The sequence below is a fragment of the Gobio gobio genome (assembly GCF_949357685.1).
Source record: "Gobio gobio genome assembly, chromosome: 12".
In the NCBI taxonomy this organism is placed as follows: Eukaryota; Metazoa; Chordata; class Actinopteri; order Cypriniformes; family Gobionidae; genus Gobio; species Gobio gobio.
In genome coordinates, this window is record NC_137105.1 from 43,702,257 (window position 1) to 43,720,387 (window position 18,131).

Below are 18,131 nucleotides of genomic sequence, written 5' to 3' on the forward strand. Positions count from 1 at the left end.
ACGTCACACTAGACGTAGGCAGAAGTACCGCCCCAAGCGAACGTGCGAGGACTAATACAAACGGCCTTTACCAAAAAACACTCCATTTTCAACTTCAAAATCATCCGACATCGTTGTTTTACCTTTTTTTTTTGTTGCTAAAGGCCGTTTGTATTAGTCTTTGCATGTGCGCTTTGTAAACACAGGGGCGGTACTTCTGCTTACGTCTAGTGTGACCTTTTCGACATGATTGCGCAATCACTGGCGAGCCGCAGAGCGGCAGCAAGATGAGCAATTTAGGTTAAAAAGTATATTCGTTTTTATTTTTTCTTGAAAATGACCGATCATCTGACCCTATTCCTCATCTGGGATCGCGCAGAGCCTCTGAAGCCCTTCAAACCACTTTGAAACTGCATTGATTTGGACCTTCAACATTTTGGTTGTCATGGAAGTCTATGGTGTGGAGAAAAATCCTGGAATGTTTTCCTCAAAAAACGTAATTTCTTTTCGACTGACGAAAGAAAGACATAAACATAAATATCAGGAAATTTTCATTTTGAAGTGAACTAATCCTTAAAACAGTCTGTCTCAATTCTTTGTTTGTTTGACATATTTACCTAAATTATGTTATTTTAGAAATTATATTACTTTTTTTTTTTTTTTCACAGAATGGAACAAGGAAGTCCTGGGACTTTATGCAAACCCATGATAGGTAAGGATGTGTCTTTCTTTCTAATTTGATCCATACTTCTTTTTTTAACAACAATAACACTCTGAAGTAAGCCCTCTCTGAATTATTTGGTTTCTGTCTTCGACTGTATTTCGTTCTCTTTGGAGTTCTGACTCTAAATTTAGACATTCTGCTTTTAGTGAGAAATGGAGATTTGGATTTCCTGTTAGCCTATTTAACGATATTATCAGAGAGATGTCCATTGCATTGAGTTGCACGGAGTGTAAATCATTCAACATAATACTTCAAGGCGACTATAAACCTGGGAGGATTAGAGGATTTTGGAGCTGGAATGTCTCACCACGGTGCAACAATAGGAAGTTCTCCCCTGCCCCAAAAGTCTTTGTGTGCCCATCTTGATCTGTCTTCAGTTCTGTCTTTTACATGCACACGTCTCCATTGAGCTTTGTCATAATAAATCTGTCCCTTCTTTTCTTACTTTTATACACAGTCCTCTTTTTAGTAGGTTCAGGTAGACCTTGCAGCCCTCCACCTGTCTTCAGTGCAGTTACTGATCCTTGACCAGGCTTGAAGTGTCCTAGAGAGAGGCAGAAGCAGTTAAACTTCCATTCTGTTTTCCACACAACCCCTTCTCACCGACCCTAAGCAGTCTTTGGGTCATTACACACCTAAGAGCAGCCTCTTTGTACCTCTCCAGTTGTCAACTGCTGCCTTGAGATCACGGTGACCTTTCATACAGGGTTCATTAAAGCTATCGGTGAGGTTTGAGAACCTCTGTGGAGCGTGTGTCAATGTTGCAGGACACTTTTATTTTCCATGGAGCTGTCTGGATTTTCAATCATTCTCACCAAGTAGACCTGATGGAACAAAGTGGCTACAAACTCTCTGGCCAATAATATCGCAAGAGTTACAGTATGTTCCTATATTAGGTTTCTTAAGAAAGTCTTTGTTCTTCAATGAGGAGCGTCTGGACCATGTCTGAGAAAGTGGTCCACAAAACAAAACAGTTTTATAACACCTCATCCTATACGTTCATTCAGACATGTAGTTTTTCTAATCTCAATCATAGACAAAAAAACGCACCTCCACTCTTCTATTGTAGAAAAGCCGCCAATGTCCCTATATGGGACCCAAGTCTGCGCAGTAGTGAGCGTGAAGTGGAGCTGCGGTATCAAAGCCCCGCCCACAGTCCCGCAGAATCAGTTACAGTTTACTGCAGAACAACTTATTAAGTTGGTGTGAAATAAACAGTTATTGAAATGTAGAAATTAAAGCTAAAGCTCCAATCTCCTCCCAAATATCCCCAAAAAAGTCTCTGTGACTACTTCGCTCAAAGAAGCTGTCAATCAGCTGTCAGTCATGATGTCACGCGCCCATTTTTATAGCATCTAACTAAAACCAAACTTATTTGAAAAAACGAACACTGAACTTACATCAGCGCGATTTAGAAACGACCTAAAATGACAGAAACCATCAGTGTAATTTGATTGTTCATTTTGTCTCGCATCCCATTCAATTACCGGGACCTATACTGGGACCAACCACCTTGGGGCAATCGAAACGCTTTGGCTTCACTTTTCAGGACTTGTGCGGCACACTTGATCTCAATAGATTCAAAAAGCTACAAGGCTTGAAAATTACAGCCAATAAGAACTTGCAACTACGTGGATCTGGATTTTGGACCAATCTTATTTCACTGTGGGTGGGGCAACCAGCACAATTCCAGCGACAATGGGAAGAATAAAAACTCAAATTTTGACTTTGAAAAGATTGTCACTTTATTGTGTCAAACCAGCTGAAAAAGAAAGACACTCGTTCACCACAGAAAATGATGAGGTTTTCATATAAATCCTTCGATTATGAGAAGGTGCTTCATATTGTAAAAGCTGAACAGTTATTCGAATGTGAGTGTTTTATTTTGTACTTAATGCTACTCCCATACACCACCATTCAAAAGTTTGAAATCAAGAATTTTTGAATATACTTTTATTCAGCATGGACACATTAAAGGGATAGTTCACCCAAAAATGAAAATTAGCCCATGATTTACTCACCCTCAAACAATCCTAGGTTTATATGACTTTCTCCTTTCAGACAAATACAATCGATGAACAATGTCCAGGCTCTTCCCAGCTTTATAATGGCAGTGAATAGAGGGCATGATTTTGAAGCCCAAAAAGTGCTTTCATCCATTTTAAAAATACACCGGGGGGGTTAATAAAGGCCTTCTGAAGCAAAACAATGCGTTTTTGTATGAAAAATTTATATTTATAACCAGTGTTGGGGAAAGTTACTTTGAAAAGTAATGCATTACAATATTGCGTTACTCCCTTAAAAATGCAAATTCACGCATGAACAGTAGAGGGGCGCAGCTCTGCTGTGCTGCCATTTTGGATAATGGTAGAATAGGATGCAGGAGAAAAATTTTTACCAATAAAAACAAAAAATCTTATAATTTTCATCATCAAAGGTCAGCAGCAGGACATTGGTAAATTAAATATAAATGTAGATTAAATGCATAAAAATAGTTGTTTTATTTAACATTTAATTATTGGAGGTTTGCATTGTATTCTGATTTTGCATTTGACTGATTTTATTCATTTTATTCATCATATTCAGATGAATACAATCTGAGATATATTAAATAATGTCCTGGCTCTTCTAAGCTTTATAATTGCAGTGAATGGTAGTCCTGATTTTGAAGCCCAAAAAGTGCATCCATCCATCATAAAAGTACTCCACGTTTCCTTTTTTTTCCCCAGGTTAACACCTTAAAATATTTAACGCAATTAAAGGCCTTTGCACACTGAGTCCGAAATTTTCGCATGCGTTTTTTCGTATTCGTGATCCGAAAAATTTGTCACGCACAGAGACCTTGCACACTGAGTCTGATGCGTATTTATGAATGCGTTATGAAAAAAAAACACAAAACAACACAAAATGCCGTCTTCCACCTCCTTATCAAGGAGCTGCGGGATTATCCAGACCGATTCAAAGTTGAATGTCAGTGGCTCCGTTTGATGCTTTGCTAGCGATACTGGAGCCACATATTAAAAAGAAGACCACCAATTTCCAATCCTGAACAGAGACTGGCAGTATGTCTAGGATCCGTGCACGTGCGCACACACACACGGTTTACAGGGAGTTGGTGTACTATAATTATAGCTGTGAATGTGATATTGTAGTATTTTTGATACAATAATATTTGTATATATAATTGTAGGTATCTGAGCACTGGCGATTCATTCACCAGCATTGCCAGCAGTTTTAGGTTGGGCATCAGCTGTAGATGGAAAAACGGATGCGAAAAACGCAGAAAATCGAACCTGCTCCGATTTCTTTTTTGACGGAAGAAAGTTTCGGAGGCAGTGTGCAAGCGTAATTGACATAACGTGAGGTCAAATTAATTTAATTATTGGAGGTTTGCATTAGGGATGGGTCGCGATTTTCGAATATTCGATTAGTTATTGAATTATAGAATATCGAGTAGTATGTGCGATTATCGTCCAAAAAAAATCCCCATGTTGTCGGTGCTGATGTGGTGCTGACGCGTTCATGTAACCAGAGGCGCTGCCAATAACGCTCCTAAAAGCTGCCAGTCAGCTCTCAGGGTGTTTTATACTGTGGGCACGTTTGCTGCGGTCCGAGTCTGATTGTTCCCTCCGCCTCCGCAGTGTTGGTCTGGTTTCACACTCAACTTGAACCCTGGTGCGTTTGCGTTCATCTTACGTTATCACAAACGTGCACGGGCGTGATAGAAAACAGAACGCGGGTCAATATATTGGGCTTTTTTCAATTAATTTGGTGCTATTATGTGCAGCTGAGTAAACGACACTTGGGTTTACCGTATGTGTGTCGCTTGAAGGCGGCTTTGCTGCTTGCAAACAGACTCTTTTGAGGAGACGGTGAATTGCCATTAATTTGCTGCCCTGATTGCACTCTATGCGCGAATACACTGCAGGCTCGCTCTCACGATCGTATCTCAGCTAAATCATCAACACTATCATCTCTTACGTGTATGTTATTGAACTAATGACATTGTAATTGGCTAAAATGCATGCGCTGGTTACTTTCTTCCACAACAAGTGCGCACCCGAGTGCTGTTTGCACATTCACGTGAATCACGGCTCAGCTCCGAGAGCAACCGAACTCCGGTTGTGTGTTCTCGGGTTCGGTACCTCAGTGCACACCAAGCTCTGTAGGTAAGCTTTCACATTAGCAATTTTTCATGCTAACCGTGCCCCATTCCGAACTAAAATGCCAGAGTAAAAACGCCCTGAGACAACAGAAGAATAATGTCTCACGCGCACGCTGTAGACTTGTGGCATTTATCAGGTAACTTGGGGCGATGTCACATTACAGTCATATGTTTCAGCATATTACAATAATATGGCTTGAGTTGATATAGCCTATTCCCTAATGAATTAAACAGTTTGTTATCATACAGATTGAGAGTGTGAATGGTCTCTCTCTCTCTCTCTCTCTCTCTCTCTCTCTCTCTCTCTCTCTCTTTATGTGTAGCCTATACATGCGTGCATGCCTAGTTTGCATAGTATTCTGATTTTGCATTTGACTGATTTTATTCATTTTGAGGAGTACGGAATCTTTATTGTGCAAGAGAGATAAATAAATGCTCACATTTATTCTAGATCTACAATAACCATCATGTTTACACACAAGCCTCTGCACTTATTTTTCTCAACATGGGGGAAGGAGAGCTGCCAGTCAAATTAATGTGAAAAAGTAACTTGCGTTACTTTTTTGAAAAAGTAACTCCGATATTTTGTAAATTTGAAAAGTAATGCGTTACTTTACTAGTTACTTGGAAAAAGTAATATTATTACGTAACTCAAATTACTTGTAATGCGTTACCCCCAACACTGTTTATAATTAAAATCTTCTTTATGGATTAAAATAACTAGCTTCCGACAGATGGCCCCTACACAAGTCGACTTGTGCCAAAAGAGTTTGTCCTGACGTGATGTGTGGCGTAGGAGTAGAGTAAGCTTTGACGCCTCTCGTGATTCAAACAAATAGAGCTGGGCATCAAACTCCTCTTCTCTTATATCGAAATCCTCCAACATTTCTCTTTAAAAAATCTTGTTTTAAACTTCTAATTCGTGACCAGACCATCTACTGCACTTCCGTGTTCATCAATACGTCATGCGTCAGGTCAGGAGTTACTCTTTCGCCATAAATCGATGCGTACGGCCGTCTATCGGAAGCTAGTTATTTTAGTTTATAACGTTTTAAATATAGATTTTTTTTTATACACAGACGCATCACATCGCTTCAGAAGGCCTTTATTAACCCCCTGGAGCCGCGTGGAGTACTTTTATGATGGATGGATGCACTTTTTGGGCTTCAAAATCAGGACCCCCATTCACTGCAATTATAAAGCTTGGAATAGCCAGGACGTTATTTAATATAACTCTGATTGTATTCGTCTGAAAGAAGGAAGTTACATAAACCTAGGATGGCTTTAAATCATGGGCTAATTTTAACTTTTGGGTGAACTATCCCTTTAAATTGATCAAAAGTGACAGTAAAGACTGTCAAATAAATGCTGTTCTTTCTATTCTTGTAGGAATCCTGAATAAAATGAATTACAGTTTTTACTAAAAAATGAAGCAGCACAACTGTTTTTAACATTGATACTAATAATAAATGTTTCTTGAGTGGCAAATCAACATATTAGAATGATTTCTGAAGGATCATGTGACACTGAAGACTGGAGTAATGATGCTAAAAATTCAGCTTCGCCATCACAGGAATAAATCACATTTAAAATAGAAAAGTTATTTCAAATTGTGATAACATTACACAATATTGCTGTATTTTTTTTACTAGATAATGCAGCCGTGGTGAGGATAAGAGACTTCTTTCAAAAACATTTGAAAAAAACTTTTGAACGATTGTGTGTGTGCACTTGTTAAAATATTTGAAATCACCATTTGACTGTGACTCATTGTTTAGTGGATTGATGAATGAGGTGATCTGCAGTTGAAAGGTAAAGCCATTAGGAGGAGCATCTGTTCAGGTCATTAGTGCCACTGCTACAGTCTATTGTGAGCTGGTAGCCGTTGTCCTTTGTGAGGATTTTCAGGGGCGTATGTTTGTCTGTGATCTTTCATCTACAGTTTTGGATTTGCATCAGTGTGTGATGTGAGTGATTTGTATAATGCTGCACCAGGCCTCTTCTTCTCTTCCTGCTGCTCCCGTTGCATTGCATCCCGTGGCGAGAACCAAACAGCCCTAATGGACAGCAGGCTTAATGGCGTGTGACACGTCCTGCGTGACTTCGACAGTACTTTCATGGTGGAGAGGTGAAGCAGCGAGGAGCACGTCATTCAGACATGCCTCGGCTCGCTGGGGCACTGACCCGTCAGCCGCAGTTTTCAAGGGCTGACCCAGACTGCACTCTTCATTCCAGATAGTCTGTACTCCACAGCTCATCATCAGTGAAGAAAAGGGGAGGAGCCTAACTGACATCAGGTGTGTACTTCCTCCTGATGGGATAGATGAAAGTATAGAAGCAGGGGGAAAACTGAAGCAGGACCCCGCTTAACCCAAAGAACGTGCTGGCGCGTTTTGCTCGATTTTTTTCCACGACAGCAGAAACCACTTATAATACTGTCATTTTTGGCCTTACATATGAGTGCAAGACTTCGGTATAAACTATATATAATCTACTTTTATTTATGTACACTCAAAATAACAACAAAACATTGCGTTTTTGTAAAATAAAGAAAATGAACAGGGTGCGCTTTCAGCTGTCTCTCCGCGAGAAACTTTCTGAATGACGTCTGAATAATGAACTGAAACTCAGCGAATACTTAACTCACAAACATGAAACGTACGTCTTAAGAAAGCTTGAAATGTCTACTTTTAAATAAAACATTCTCATTTAAAACAAATATTCTCCTGCAATGTTATCTGTATGAAACTAAAGAGATTTACAGTTTCTCACGGCTCAGCTCATTAACGTTAATGTGACCACACCCACGCGCATTCATAAAATAATGTACTGAGGCGATCTATGCAAAATGCTAAACGCCCCCAACAATGGCTTAAAAAGCATCATGTTTCATCATCAGATTCATTCACTTTCCTGCGTGTTCAGGGCCACAAAATACCCTTAGGGTCCAGAGGGTTAATCAGCCCTCAAAGCATCAAATCATCATGGTGTCTCCAGATGATAGCGCTTCCTACCAAAAGTATATCTGAGTAATATCAATTCAGGAACTGCTGCAGTTTCTGTTCTGAACAAATAAATGTACATTTTTATACATATACGTAACATTTTCTTCCAGTTTAAAGGTGCACTATGTAAAAATTTTTGAGTAAAATATCCAAAAACCACTAGGCCAGTGTTATATATTTTGTTCAGTTGAGTACTTACAATATCCCAAATGTTTCCAACTATTTGTAAATCGTGAGAAATTGCCATTTTAACCAAGGAACCGGGACGTGTGAGGGAGTCGCCTGTCAATTGCGTCATATCTGCATTACCCTCATTTTCCGGTTTTATTTTGCAGAAACACTTTACTCTCACTGCAGTGTTAACAAGTGCCAAGCGAACGCACATTGTATAACATCATTAACACACTCCGATGTGTCTAACATGATAAACAGAGCTGCGTTACCTCATACTCATGACCGGAAAAACCGGAAGTGGCACCGGCGACTGTGTCATAATAAAAGTCCTGTCGGAGACTGTGTCATCATAAAAGTCCCACACCGCTCTTCTCATTAACAATCGCTCCAGCGGCCTTGCTCAGCTCCACAACACTTCGTCCTGCTCTGCTTCATACTACAGTAACGTTAATAATCGCATCCATGAACATGATTTCTGCCTGAGTCCTATCCCGATACTTTTCCACCGGCTGTGAGGTGAAGACCACATGTCTCAAACGTGGCGTCATCAAACTACGCCTTTTGTTTTGAACAGGCGACCTCTAGTGGATGGAAAAGTCACAGTGCACCTTTAACACATTAAAAATATTTAACGAAATGTACCCAGCATCTGTTTTTTTTCTATTATATCATCACGCTATTATTCATGCAAATATTTTTTACTATTTAAGCACGACAAGACAAAGAGAACTCTGTCCTGTCTGTGACGCACACACACACCACGCAGACAGAATCGAGTTCTCTTTCACACTTGAACAAACAATAACACAGAATTATGCCAAAATGCCCGTTTTGTAGAGTATTATTAGTCTTAAATGAGTTAAAGTCTTAAATAAACATAAAAGTCGATGAGACGTGTGAGAAAATCACTCACTGCTCTTGACTAAAGAACTTCTGTATCTTTAATATGGATTAATCTATATTTAATTTATAATTTATGCAGTGCAGACTGTTCGATAACTTTATTCAATTTATGTATATTTCCTGTACTGTCTGTTAGACATTTATATATGACGTTTATTATGGATTTATATGAGGATTGTTTTAAGTTCACTTAAATTAAAAGTTATATTTTTTGAAGCCTGATAAATGTAAAAAAAAAAAATTGATAGCTTTCAATTACACTGTAATGTTGACTGGCTATAATAATGCTTAAAATGTAAAAAAATATATATATTCTTAGAGACATCAGTAGCTGTATTAGTATCAGTGATACTGGCCTTCATTCATAAAAAGATACCATTAAACAAGTATTTTCACTGCCTTTATGTTGTTTTTCTACATTAATTTGGAGATTAACTGAAATGATTACATTATACAATATATTAAACACATAAAAACGCAAGTTTTTTAATCGCGATTAATCACAGAAAAGATTTCATCTAGTTAATTTTTTAACCGATTGACAGCACTAATATTTATATTTACAAATTCTGGCCAATAATGCAAATATTATTTTCATGTGAAGACCAATAATTGATAAATGGCCAGGATTAAAATTATATAATAATTTGTCTAAATTAAAATAAAACAGTAAAAAAATGCCTCAGGTGAGTTTAGGCGTTACAACCTTATAATGAACAGTATGACAAATATATTCAGTATATTCATCTTGAAAAATATTACAATTATCAGTGTTATTAAATTATTTAGTGATGCACTGAGATTATTTTCGAAACAGAAAATACATTTCGATAATTAAATTTGGGTAATTGAACAGTCTGATGTTCAGGGTGTTGTGTTAACAGGTGATAAACCATAATAACGTTTATCGTCAAAGAGCAAATGCTTGTAGGTAAGATTCAGGAGTGTGTGTGTGTGTAGGTTTGCATTCAGGCTGTGTGGGTAATATCTGGCACGCATTCACCATGGGAAAGGCAGGGCAGGGCTTCCTGCCTCTACGGACATATCCGCTTTCTCCACTCAAAGAGCCGTCTTGCTCTCCTTTGCCATCCAAACAATGACGCTAATACAACATATTATTATAGCAGATAATGATCTGATCTGTGAAGATCGACAAATCTTGTACTCTAAAAGTGCGGTCACATTTAGCGTTATTCAGCGAATTTCCCAGGCAAAATCCAGTCATTTTAATAGAAATCCAAGCGTCTAGGAATTATGCGTGAATGTGAAAATATTCCCACGCAGATTTAGCAGTGGGTTCAAGATGGCCGCACATTTGCCGCATTGACCTTCTTGGTTTAAAAAGTGATTTCTATGAGAGCTGTGCTTCATACATTAAAGGGTTAGTTCACCCAAAAATGAAAATTCTGTCATTAATTACTTACCCTCATGTTGTTTGACACCCGTAAGACTTCATCCCGTTCATCTTCGGAACAGAAATGAAGATATTTTAGTTGAAATCTGATGGCTCTGAAAGGCCTCCATTGGTACAATGGCACTTTACACTCTCAAGACCCTTAAAAGGTACTAAAGACGTCTTTACAAAGTCCATCTCACTACAGTGGTTCTACAATAACTTTATGAATATGCGAGAATAGTTTTTGTGCGCAAAAAACCCTAAATAACGACTTATATGGTGATGACCGATTTCAAAACAAGGCATCATGAAGCTTCGAAGTGTTATGAATCAGTGAGTCGAATCATGATTCGGATCGCGTGTCAAACCGCCAAACTCCTGAAATTTGGCGATTCAAACTGCTGATTCGACTCACTGATTCATAACGCTTCGAAGCTTCATGATGCCTTGTTTTGAAATCGTCATCACTATGTAAGTCGTTATTTAGGGTTTTTTTGCACACAAAAACTATTCTCGCCGATTCATAAAGTTATTTTAGAACCACTGTAGTGAGATGGACTTTGCAACGACGTCTTTAGTACCTTTTAAGGGTCTTGAGAGTGTAAAGTGCCATTGTGCCAATGGAGGCCTTTCAGAGCCATCAGATTTCAACTAAAACATCTTCATTTCTGTTCCGAAGATGAACGGAGGTCTGACGGGTGTCGAACGACATAAGGGTAAGTAATTAATGACAGAATTTTCATTTGTGGGTGAACTAACCCTTTAAGTCAAGTCAAGTCAACTGTATTTATATAGCGCTTTTTACAATGCAGTTAGCTGGAAACTTGCGCCATATAAAACACAAAACTATGTATTTTGAATACCCCGGTAGATCAAGTTTGCAGGGTGGACAACGTACAACAGGCGGGCATTATGCAAATGTCTTATTTAGTGATGTAGAACCGTAACGAAGTGAGATTACAGACGACTCGTTTAGCCGGTTCAGAGTCAATTCTTTCTTTTGGGAGACAATAACTTCATTTATCTTACACCTTTGCAGAACGTTTACATTCACAAATGGCTACACAGTGCATGCAAGGGAATATTCAAAAAAACATAATGGGGCACTTTAAATTCAACAGCCATTTGTCTAGTAGTCCAGCTCAAAGTGTGCCAGCATGGTATTTGTGAAGTCAGACTAACAGATCTAAATAGTATGATGCATATATACATGTTACTTGGTCTCAATGTTGAATGCATGGTTCAAAAGACACCCCAGTTGTATTTAATCCTTAAATATTTGGTTATGCATGTGGCAAATGAAGACTGTGACTCAACTACGCAGAAAACGCTGTAGCTCGATTATAACGGCAACAAACTTGAGTGTATTTGTAGATATTGTTTGATGTATTTGTGGATGACATTTTTTCCGCTTGGATCTCCGGAGTCAGATGGTTTGTCAGGTATGTGTTGTCCTGGTTGGAGAGTTGGGGAAGGATGCTGCTTGTATGTGTGAAAGTGCTGTACAGAGACACTCTGTCCTCTGACCTCCTGCCACGCTGAGCTATTAGCTAGTCCACTGAGGCCTGGCTATCCCTGTATGCTTCAGTGGATAAATCCTATTATACAGAGATCCTAAAGAAGCAGGGATTTATTCTCTTCTTTTTAAGGCATTATGTTCAGCGTCAAACCGAGATAAAGTGAAAAGCCAAAACCACATCCAAGGTGTTAATCCTGGGTGATTTGTTGGGGCTTGATGGGGCAAGGGTGTCCATGTGCCTCTCTTTTTCACACGCATGCTCATGTTCACTTGCTCTTTATCACTAAGCCTACCCGAGTTTTTGGATCAGTTGTGTTTGTTGTTGCTCTTGCAGGACTGGATGCATTAACGGGAAGGCAAGATATCCATTGTTGAGTACTGATCCAAGTGGAACCGCTTCTGTAAATGACAACTCGGCTTCTAAATTCATTCCTCCTCTTTTTCTTTCCTCTCTCCAGTGTCTCTGTGCTGATTTTCAACACCACCTCACACTGTTTTATCCTGGTCAAGCAGTTCCGCCCAGGTAACGCCCTGCAGTTTTCCACACTTGAATCTTTGATTTTGATTGATTTTAGTTCTAATCTTGTTTTCTTCACCCCAATTGAATGAATGTTTCGTAGAACTGAATTTTCTACCTCCAGATCTTCAGAAGGTTTAAGGCTGTAAGGTATTTTTCCATTACTGTAGATATCAGGGTTGTGCAACATTCTGAAATGAAGAAATATCTCCCTTTCAGTTCATGAGTTGGACTTTGAATTGGAATGACAGGCAGGGGAAATTACCCAGCACAGGTAATGAAAGGTGAAAGTGATTTCACCAAGTGCATTATGTTTCTGGATTAAAATCTTTGTTGATCTTGGAACAACATTCCAATCAACCAGTCAGATTTGAGAAACAAGTTTACAGTTGATGTCACGTTACAACCAGGGTTAGATGCTTCTACATCAGTGTTATTCACCTATCGTTTCCATCTGATTTTATGGGTAAGGTTAGGTTTAGGGCTAGGGGTATGGTAAGGACAACATTTTTTGGAGAGAAATGTGACCGTGGACCACAAAACCAGTCATAATGGTCATTTTCTATTGTTGGATGTTTTGTTAGGATAGACAACATTTGGCTGAGATACAACTATTTGAAAATCTGGAATCCGAGGGTGCAAAACAATCTAAATATTGAGAAAATTGTCCTTAGCAATGGATATTACTACTAATAATACATTTTTGATATATTTACTGTAGGAAATTTACAAAATATATTTATGGAACATGATCTTTACTTAATATCCTAATGATTTTTGGCATTTAAAAAAATCTATAATTTTGACCCATACAATGTATTGTTGGCTATTGCCACAAATATACCTGTGCAACTTAGGACTGGATTTGTGGTCCAGGGTCACATTTTGTTATTTCACAATCAAAAAAATATGTGACCCATGCTGGCAAAAGGAGTCGGAATGCGCATGGGATAATTTCGAGCTACAGGCAAAACAAGTGAAAAGTTTTGAATTTGAGGTTTTTCTCAAAAATTGGTTTATTAAGCCCTCGTCTAGCGATCCCAATGCTCACAAAGACGACTCGGACAGCGCGCAATCCCGATATACACTATGATATACTCATACACACAGAATTACAGTATTTCAAAATATCTGTCATGGCGAGTATTCACGCAAACGTTATCTGTTATGTCTTATGTGAACGTTTAGTTAACTGTTGGGGAAAAACATCTGATGTGTGATATTATTTTATAGCTGTGCGGTACAGTAGATCTTAATATATAGACTGCCTGTTTCATTAATGTTAATCAAACCATTGTGGTATCATGGGAAAAAAAGTTGAATATATATTTTTCCTATATATATTTGGTTTTGACTTGATGTGTGCCAAATTTGGTGTTATTTCCAGGGATTTTAATGTATGGTTGCTAGGTGATTTTGTTTTGGAACCTTCTGAAAACTTTAACTCGAATTTTCTCAATGAACTTTGCTGACTCTATCGACTTAAATGTCTTACAGGTGCAGCTCAGTTATTTTTTTGTCCGGTTCAAATTCAAATGCATCATTTAGAAGTTTTGTTTATTTTTTTTTTGCTCATATCTACTCAGTTTGCCAGCACGGGTCACATATATTGATCCAGGAATGTCTAGGAATGAGATGGAAAAATTCCATCTGTTAGACTTAATGGTTTTTAAAACCTTCAAGCTTTTTAATTTTTTTAAGCCATGGTTTTGTCAAGCCATCATTTATTGACATGGTTTGTCAATGTCAAATAGTTTTTACCTTCACATTTTTATTTATAATTAAAATTACACATTGCAGTTAGTCTTTCAATTTGATCAGTTCCCTTCGGCGTCACTTTTTAACACACAGGGTATCCCTTTAGCGTAATTTTTCGATGCGCAGGGTACTCCATTGATTTCAATGAGAAACCTATGGCATCATATACAGACATTTTGGGTATGGTTATCGTCATGATGAAACTATATATTGAGTTATGATTTTGCCATTAAGACATGGAGTGTAATTCTCAATTTAATCAGCCAGTATAATTTTATTTACATTTAGTTTCTTTTTTTATTTACGCTATTCAGACACTTCTTTAAAACACGTAACCCAACCCCATCCCTAAACCGACCCATTTGTGTATTATAAAAAACAGGCAGATACGACTGCAGCGTCAATTTATTCAAAAAGTACAAATATTCCAAGTGTTCTTGGTGTGAAAGTGATCATGAACACATTTCAAAATTTGCCGCCCCAAGAAACGTTACGTCAGCTTTGATAGTGAAATCGCATTGGCTGTCGTATGTCTCGTGACCAATTGCGTCATTTACGTCAGCTTTGATTGTAAAATGTCATTGGCTCTTGTGTGTCTTGTGACGGATTGTGTCATGCTCAAGAGCTGGGTGTATCATTTGAATGAGATATGAATAGTATATATGATATAGTGGAGTGTGTGCGTTCACTGAGCGGCATGATCATCATTTCAGTGATTAAAACATTAAGATCAACTCTGTTCTTTACATGAAGATATCGTATGACTTCAGAAGACTTGGAATGCAACATGAGTTAATACTCTTATAGGTCAGTTTTTTGCAATAAATACCTGTGATTTTACTTTATTTGCCGGTTATGTGTTTTATATAGTTGAGAAGTGGGTAGGTTTAGGGTAGGAGTGGGGTTAGTTGATCCAAAATAAGTAGCCTATAAATATTCATAAAGTCATGTCTACTTTTACAAATGCAAAGAATTAAATGAGTCTTGATCTTACGCATTGGGCAAACAACTCAAATCAACGGAAAATGACGCTAAAGGGGTACCCTGTGCGTTAAAAAGTTACGCAGAGGGGTCCTGACCAAGCGTAAATATGTGACGAATAGGAGTGAGACCGTGTTGGCCTCTTTGATCAATTCAGGAATTTATTTGTAATTCAATTAGGGATGCACCGATCCAATACTCAGTATCGGTTCCGATCCGCCATTATTTGCCGGATCAGGTATCGATCAGACAGGACCGATCCAAATCCGATTCTGTGCGTATAATATTCTGTGTTATTGTTAAGCCCCAGTGCCCCACAAAAGGCACAAAAACATTATAAAGCATCATCAACTCTTCTTCGTGCACCATATAAAGTGTTCTGAAGCCATTCCATAGTTTAATGTGAGGTACAGATGAATATTAAATCATTAAATTCAAGTTCACGCGAATGCTTCCCTCCGCTGCGTCTGTCAGACATTCTCCATTCAGCTTTAAACTGTGTGTCGCGTTCGGTTACGACAGACGCGATGAAACTCTCTCCAAGATGATTCCGTGTTCCTGTTATTACGCTTGATCTGTATATAATGCTCTATGGTTTTGCATAACTTGACTTTATCTTGCTGGAGTTTAATGCTGTAAATCGTGTGTTAACATTACTTTCTACCGGGTGTCTGTTAGATCACAACACTGGACCAGAGATGGTGTTGTTCTTCACACACAGTAACTGAAGTGTTAAACTGTTTAAAGAAACGCCTCAGTAAAATATTGCATAGATAGATACACTACGCATAGATATATCTTCCCTTTGTGTTTTAAAGTTGAACTTTTCAATGCGGACGGAGCCGTTAGTATTACCGTATAATACCTTTACACTATGAAAGATTATTAATAGCCTTTCTTGTTCTGCCCCATCTATGATATGTTACTGCCTCATTAAAAAGCTGCGTTATACATTTAAAATAAATGTCTTTTAATTTCATAGTATAGGCCCTATATCTATAAATATATTTACTTGTTTTTCATGAATGTATTTTACAACATTTTACCAGATTTAGAGCTACACTTATTCACTTTTATGCCCCCCCCTCCTAATTGTATATAGATTTTATACAATTATTGTGCACTTTTTGTGCTTTTTATTCACTAATCTAGTTTATCCACCATCTAGTTTATAGTAGTATTTTTGTCATGGATTGTGATTTATTTTTATAATTTGTTGTTTTTCTTTATAATGAAGTTGTCTGTATTTAGTAGATTGTGTTTAACTCACAAAAGAGTGATTATCAGTTCAACACACTGAGGTATAGAAATTCTACATAGATTTAAACAAAACTGCAGTATCGGTATCTGATTGGTATCGGTATCGGCCGATACTCAGAATTTAAAAAATCGGATCGGTTCTGAAAAAATGGTATCGGTGCATCCCTAAATTCAATAACCATTCTCAATTCAATTCTGAATGTTAGATACATTCTTGGAGCCCACACCAAAACATAAAATTTGAGGAAAGCATCCACATGAGGCTTGTCATACCTAAACTAATATTTCCTGTCCGTTTTGCATCTGTCTGAGCTGTCCTACTAACCTAAGCTCCCCCTCATCCTACACAACATAGGCGCCTGTGTGGGCCGGATACATTCAAAACTTCCCTAAAACAAACTTTTAATGTTATTCTCACTTTGATTTTGTGGCACGATTTCACAGCAGAACAACACTTCGACATGCTGTATTTTTAAATGCAAACGCTCACACATACTTCATTTAGACTGTATCTCATTACAGTGTTGTACTACACCCAGATCCCTCTGTTAGCTCTACTTGAAAGAGATGGAGAAATGTTTTGTTCTGCTGCTTCTAATACGCAACAGAGGTGCCATTTTATAACTGCCTTTAGTGAGTTTTTCTAAGTTGAAACGTTTGCTTGAAAATAACATGGATGATAGACTAGGAATAAATCTGATTTTTTTCAGTCTTATAAGAAGACAGTTTAGAACCTTGCCACATCCATAAGGTAATTTCTCTAAAATGTGTAGCACACAAAAGAATAAGGCATGTATTGATCTATTGCTGTGTTCTCATAATGGGCCATTTTTCATGTCGATGGTGGTCGTGCAAACAGAGCATTTTTCAGTGTTCTCTATGAAGCTTTGGCCCTGCGCTACACTGTTACACTATTGTTCTATACATGCTCGCCAGGGACGGCGCCCTGCTTCTCAGAATGGAAGGAAAGCCTTGCATTGAAAGAGAGACGTCTTTCTACAGTTTTTTTTTTCTTTTCTGTAGTGTTCAAACAATGCTTCAAATGAAAAGGCAGGCCTTGTGCAGGGAAACATAAGAACAAGTCTTCTCAAGGATGGCTGTTCTTGAATTGAGCTCTCAGTCAGTCCCATATGTACAGTACATTCGTCTGAAGGGCGTAGTAGTTAAAGATCTGGGTAAAGATATCTGTAAGATTGTAGGTTCAAACCTATGTGTTGTGAACCATGAGCAGGGTTATTATCGTTAAGTGAAACTAAAACCATATAAAAAAGTTCATTACTTGAAATAAAACTAACATTAACTGAAATAAAATAAACATTAGCTTATTTTATTTCAGCTAGTTGCAAATGCAACATTTCTCATTTTTGTTTAGCTTGTTTATGTAGTTGAACTAAAACTTGACATTAAAGGGGTCATGAACTGGCTTTTTTTAAATATATATACTGTTGTCTGAGGTCAACTTATGACGTTTGCGTTGTTTTTACATTCAAAACCATCATAATGACTAAGTAATAGGCTTCTTTCTACCCTGGTTTTGAGCCTCTCTCCTGGAACGCTCTGTTTTTATGGGCGTGCCGCACTGAAGACTTGGAAGTAAACGCCCACGGCTATGATTGGATAACAGTTTTGCATAATAATGAGTTTCGGCTCCCCCGTCAGTACATGTGGCGAATTGTTTTGAAAACTTCCAATGTGGAGAAACGGCAACCGGAATCCGCCCACAGGGCTCGCAAAATGTCTTTATCAAACA

At 38.1% G+C, this 18,131-nt stretch overlaps 1 protein-coding gene across 1 annotated transcript in view; it reads left to right on the forward strand.

Moving 5' to 3' along the window:
- nudt14 (nudix (nucleoside diphosphate linked moiety X)-type motif 14) overlaps positions 1-18,131 on the forward strand; it is a 64,675-nt gene that overhangs the window by 35,050 nt on the left and 11,494 nt on the right. The window contains exons 2-3 of the mRNA XM_079830355.1: positions 648-691; positions 12,324-12,388. Of these exons, the coding sequence (XP_079686481.1) occupies positions 648-691; positions 12,324-12,388 (109 nt within the window). The remainder of the gene's footprint in view (positions 1-647; positions 692-12,323; positions 12,389-18,131) is intronic.